Source organism: Copadichromis virginalis, linkage group LG12 (genome assembly GCF_057382275.1).
Source record: "Copadichromis virginalis isolate Kocher_CV1m ecotype Utaka linkage group LG12, C_Virginalis_male_GT1.1, whole genome shotgun sequence".
In the NCBI taxonomy this organism is placed as follows: domain Eukaryota; kingdom Metazoa; phylum Chordata; class Actinopteri; order Cichliformes; family Cichlidae; genus Copadichromis; species Copadichromis virginalis.
In genome coordinates this window covers 29759729-29765731 of record NC_140629.1, presented here as the reverse complement: position 1 = coordinate 29765731, position 6003 = coordinate 29759729, and the positions used below count along the sequence as shown (strand labels likewise).

The 6003-nt window shown below is 40.3% G+C and overlaps 1 protein-coding gene across 1 annotated transcript in view; it reads right to left on the bottom strand.

Moving 5' to 3' along the window:
* Window positions 1-189: 189 nt before the first annotated feature.
* Window positions 190-6003, bottom strand: part of LOC146697266 (septin-2) — a 28651-nt gene continuing 22837 nt past the window's right edge. The window contains exons 9-13 of the mRNA XM_085475926.1: window positions 4548-4649; window positions 4208-4353; window positions 3968-4051; window positions 3820-3877; window positions 190-1389 (exon numbers count right to left, since the gene is read on the bottom strand). Coding sequence (XP_085332052.1) covers window positions 1324-1389; window positions 3820-3877; window positions 3968-4051; window positions 4208-4353; window positions 4548-4649 — 456 coding nt within the window. The 3' untranslated portion in view covers window positions 190-1323. The remainder of the gene's footprint in view (window positions 1390-3819; window positions 3878-3967; window positions 4052-4207; window positions 4354-4547; window positions 4650-6003) is intronic.

Below are 6003 nucleotides of genomic sequence, written 5' to 3'. Positions count from 1 at the left end.
GGATGTTATGAGAGTTTCCTGTGCAAGACCGATGTCACATTTTTTTCTACATGTTACATAGGAAACCAAACTGAAAACACAGACAGTCACACGTTTTAGAAACAGTAACAGTGCCAAGTCATGTCGATCATGAGTCTCAAAGGTACCCCCTGCCCCCAAATGAGCAAATGTCAACTTTTGTTCTCTTAACAAATTTTATTTGAGACAGGAAATACAAAACATGTCGACATCTACAAAGTCTTAACTGACACATTAATAAGAAATAATGGCAAATGAGTGAAAGCACGATTAAACAGCAGTGCTGGGGAAATGTTAAGGTCTGCTGTTCACAGTGGGCTGGAGGGAGTTTACACACAGCTCAGTTACATATTTAAACTGAAATGAGTGAATACAGTAAGTTGAAAAGCTGCGCATGCAGTGTACAAGCTGACCGTTTTATACATGAAATGATGTCTCTGAGACAAACATGGGAACATTGTAACTTACAGTACTGATTGATTAGTTTTCAGTCTGAAGTTATAGTTTGGCACATTAAAACCAGGTATTACAGATACATTTTAAACAAACAAAAAAATCCTGAAATTCTGAAGCCTGGAGGGTTTGCATTAGTTTTAGCTGTTGGTTAAACAATAAAGTTTCTAGTCTAACACATTTAGGAAAACCAGATTTGGTTTACCGCATGTATCTATCTCTGTGGTAATTATAATTATTGCGTTATCAGGCTGAAGCAAACAGGCACTAATGGTTATTCAGAGGTGAAGGTGATGGGTGAGTGATGAGTAACCAACAGAAAAAACGAGAAGCAAACTATTTGTACCTTTAAGTGAATGAGTTCAAACCCAATAGCAGAATAAATGGAAAATAATGCATTGTAAAGTTTTGACCTGTGAGGCGAAACTCACAGTTTGTATATTATGTAAACACGTGTGTGACGGTAAAACCGCTCGGTACCGCTGTCACTGTCAACGCTGAGGATAACAACTAAGAAGGCTAAATAGCAGATAAATGATAATCACCCAGTATTCAAACATCGTCGTCATAACTTGTTTCTTTTTTTACCCACTCCCACAAGGAGACTAGTTTGAATGTGGAGTCTTGAAGAGACAGAGCTGCCAAACAGCCGATGGATGGAAGAATGGAGGGAAGAAGAAGAAAAGGTGGTGGTGGTGTGCACATAGATGATGTGGTTCTGGAAAATGGCTCCTGGTGGGCCTGCAGAGTGGCAGGGCTGGACAACTAAGTGTATGCATGTGTGTGTATGCTTTATGTATATGTGTGTGCTGGTGGCTTGGGTCACAGTGCTTCCCTTCACCTCCGACCCTTTTAGTCGTCCGACTTCATCTTCATCTGTGCCTGCATCTGTGCGATCATCTCCTGCATGCGTCTCAGCTACAGAAAGAGAAAGAAGATGAAAATAAAACCCCATTGAAGTTTTTTTTCAAGCAGTGACCACTTTCACATCAGTAAGTTTCATTTAGTTTGGTCAGATTTAGGCAACCAAACTATCGATATAAACTTATCAGAAGGTCGTGGTCTGGGGTTAAAATACACACATATATCTGCTGATTCAGTCAGCCTTTCTTAGAATATCAGCTTGTGGCGAAATGTAATGTGTGACTTCAAGACCTAATGTCTGCTTCAAAGAGTACTTCTCCTATTTCACACACACCCAGAAAATATTCACATATTAACAGAAAAGAAAAAATAAGCCTTTTTTCTCTTTAATAATAAAATATTTTAATTGTTTTAAGTTTAAGAAATTGGAGGACTTTCTCATCTGACAACAGTATAATTCACTCAGTATTTAACTAGGCTAAAGCAGCCAAATAACTGCCATCTGAAACAGCTTACAGAATAACATTTTGTTTACACAAGAAAAAAAAAGTGTTTGTTTAGTCACCATTTAGTCAAATAGAGAGTATTTATATCAGCTATAATGTCAAAAAGCTTAAAAATAAATAAAGCATAAAATCAATGCAAACTAATAAATGAATAATTGCTACATGGTAGACGTTAAAGAGTAAAAAGCACTAAAACAAAGGCAGTACTTAAAACTAACAGTGAGGATGCACTACAGAAGGATCACAGGTGTTCTTATTAAACAGCAGCTCTCCTGTTAATATCTCTCGCCCTCTTGTGGCAGAGCACAGAACTTCAAGCAGTTCAAGCCAGATTATTTTTTCTCAGTAGGTGAAATATGGTTGTTTCCACAGAACTAAGAGACTGAAAAGTCTGCTACTGTATAGTATTATGTTGTCTAAAACAAGGGAAGATGGCATCTTGCTGCAACTGAATTACCTACTTAGAAAGTCTAGTTTAAGCCTCCTGTGGGCTGTTAACTCTACTCCAGCTCTGACTGTAAGGAAAACAAACCCTAAAGTGTCAGAAAATGTATATTTAACCCTAACTGTAAGAATGTATTGAGCTATTTGCTGAATTTGCCTGAAAATTTAAGAAAAACAAATTTGACATTACTGCACATTGAACTGACATTCATACGGTGCATTATCCGATCATTGAATGTGACACAACTCGGAACTCCTAATCAGTTCTCAGTACACAACTACTTCCAAGAACCTCTCATGTAAATAACAATTACTTATTCATTTACTCTGGGACCTTTTAGGAATCTAGGGAGTATCACAGGTCATTGTGATATTTCCTCCCAGCAAAACCTCTCACGACATCTAAACAAATCAGCCAAACAAACGATCCCTCTGGCCTTGTGGCTTCGGTTCCTAACGTTACTGAGGTTGTTCCCACCATAAAAAACACCCAGGCAGGAAGTGATGGCATATCCTGCTTGGAGACATTGTTTACAAACAGCTCTGATTGCACCCCACCTGCTCACTATGGTGCCCTGCTGCAGTAACAGAAAAAGGCCAATCAAAGGCAATCAGGAAACAGGTTATGACCTGATGACATGCAGGCTCAGCGGCCCATAAGGTTAACAATGCATATCGAGTGAAAATAAGAATGTTTTTGCGTTCCAACATACAACCAGACAGAAAAACAGGCTGCTTTCCTGGTTTGCATTTGCAGCTTCTAAAACTGTGGTCATGACCTTTGAAAGCACGTTATGTTACAGTGCTGCAGGCTCAGTGTGATTCTGCATTTATACCTGACTATACACCGAGTGCCAGAGTTGACCTACTTGAGTCATCAAATCCTCGTGTGCTGTCTGAACACCATGTCAGCCATTTTTCACCCTGAAATATTCTACTGAACTGTTTTCAAGATGAAACGATCAACTGAGCCTTTCTACATTTACAGATTTATGGCTCACAGACATCATGATTTCACTGGGAAATCAAGCTACTTTATGCTTTTTATTTATGCTTTTCATCTGTGTAGTTCTGTTACTTTAACAAAAAAAGAAAAAAGAACAATGATAGAAATCCTTTTTTTTAACCTGGAAAAACACACGTGAAAATATGTTATGAGTGCTGAATTGAAAGCCTGGAACATTGATTTAGTTTGGACAAATGTGAAGCACCGTAAACAGCCTTAGCCTTTAATGTATGAATAAAGTTTCATTTACTTACAAAGGTTTACAGGTCACATTATTTCTCTTTAAAACTGAACAGGTTTCTATGTAGTTTGCAAAGAAAATGAAAATTTGTATATATACTTGTAATGATGTAAGACTGAAATGTAAGTATTCGCTAAATTATGCACGAGTCTGTGCCTTAAATGAGTAAAGTGAAAAAGCGCCACAGGCTAGTATTTTTTTAATTCGATTTCAGACTGCTGAGGTCTGTGTGTACGGCTATTCACTTTTATTGCTCAAATACACAAATCTGCTCCGTGTGTTTTTACCTCTGCCTCCTTCTGTAGCAGGATCTGGTCCTTATCCAACACCTCCTCATCCACAGCTCTGCAGGACAAATGAAGTGATTAATATTATACTCCTTGAATGAAACAGGAATAACTAACGTGTGCTTTGCTATATCAAACAGGATCCCACCTGCCCGCTCTCTTCAGCCTCTCTGAGCGGAAGTTCTCATAATGCAGATCCTGAGTTACCTCTTGGAGGTCTTGCATGTGGGTCCTGCAACAGACAGACACCAATCACATCTTCAAACACTAGAAGGCAGCAGAGCTCAGATTTTAACTTCATCTCTGGCAGCAACAAGCTTAACAGGGCAAAAGTTCTGGTTAGATTTTATAAGACTTTACTTTTCAAATTATAACCAAAGATACTCACACAAGCATGGTGCGCAACTTCAGGAAGTCATTGTGCTCAGGATTCTCCACCTCTACTACACCCCAGGGGTACAGACGACCACGGATCTTCTTCCCCTTCACTTCGATAAGCTGGTTGGAGCCAATGACAGCAAAGGGAATGCTTGCCTGGGAAAGGAAGTCAAATGTTAGTGGACACCCAAAGGCAGAGGAAAGAATATGTGGAAAATAAAAGGTATCAGCGAGGAGCAGTTCCAGTGAAGGGAAGCAAAGATGAATGGGAAGAGAATGCTGAACCAGCAGAGGGAAATGGCGGACCTCCTATGGGAAAAGATGGCATTAGCTAAGTGCCCCTCTCTCACCTTCAGGACTCTAGTCTGCTCCTTGAACTCCTCGTCCTCGTCAGAGTCGGCATCAGGTAGCTGATAAATTTTTATCCCTTGTTCTGCAATCTCATCCAGGATCTGAGAAGTGGAAACAAGAGAAACTGAAAGAAGAGGCCATGCTGTGGCGTCACTGTGATCCTGAACTCTCCCACTGTGATGGGAATCTCAACTTGAGCCCAACAAATGTGCCACTGCAAATACTACAAGACGGGTCAGCTTGACCTTTACCAACAGGGTACTGCAGCAGTCCAGAAAGCCAGATGTCTCATTTGAACAGTAAAATGTTCACATTGTTGCTACCTATGAGGACCATTTCATTTTTATTAAAACCTCTAATCATATATCCTAACTAAAACAAAATAAACTAAAACAACATCGATACAGCTGATAACTGCAGCAGACCATTCCAGCTCGGCATATAGGTACTGTTCATCCAAACACATTTTCTCTGGAAAGACCAATGCCAACTTTTTTTCAGGCTGTCTGTCAGCAGGATTATGGAAAAAGGAAAGAGAAAAATATTTCAATCTTTATGCGGATGCTCTTTTTAGAACGAGCTGACAGATTATCTGCTCTTAAAGCACCTCTCCAGTCCTGGAGAGTCTCCAAATGGTGCACTGGTTCACAGTACATTCACTGTAAACTGTGAATTATATGTAGAAAATAACAGCCGCTGTCCCATAAACAGAAAGTAAGGAAACTCTACTGAGTAATAGGAGGGTGTGAGTGAGCACCTGTTGTTGCAGCAGCACATTTAATTAAAGACCCCTGTGGAGGAGAAGGAGTTGAAACAGAAAGGTTAGACAGGTGAAAAAAAAAAATAGCCTGTGTGCGCCTCAAACTTCCAAAGAGTCCGAAACAAAGATCTCGCCCTCCTTTATTTCTTCTCTGACCGGTGAAGAAACAAGCTGAAACAAAGGAGCTTTCTTCTCTGCTACCGCTGGGACAGATGTCAGTATTTATTATTGTAAACATCAAAGCTGCATTTTGCTTTTGTGTTCCCGAGAGGAGAATTTTGAAAACGACAATGCAATCTTGTGTAATGGTGCCAAAAAACGTCAAGCGCTGTTTTCCTGACTTTTTGGGGACTTTCAAGTACTATAGTGTATAATAGGATGGTGGTGAGTCAGCCACCAGCCTGGGAAGTGAGTGCAGCTTTTCCTACGGAGTGCAGCTCCTGTTTAAGTCCTTGTTATGGCTGTCGCTTGTTTTCTCAGTGAGCTCTGCACGCAGTGTATGTGAGATAGTGTGTGCACGGCGGAGAGTCGGGTATTGTTGTGGGCCAGATCTAAAAACAAACAGGCTTTGCAGGACCGAGAGGAGACTGTGACACCAGGCTAGAGCCTCAGTTTCTCCCTCACGTACTCAAACACCAGATTTACAGGGACGTTCTACACGGAGGCTCGATAAACATCACTCTGGTGAGGTAGCA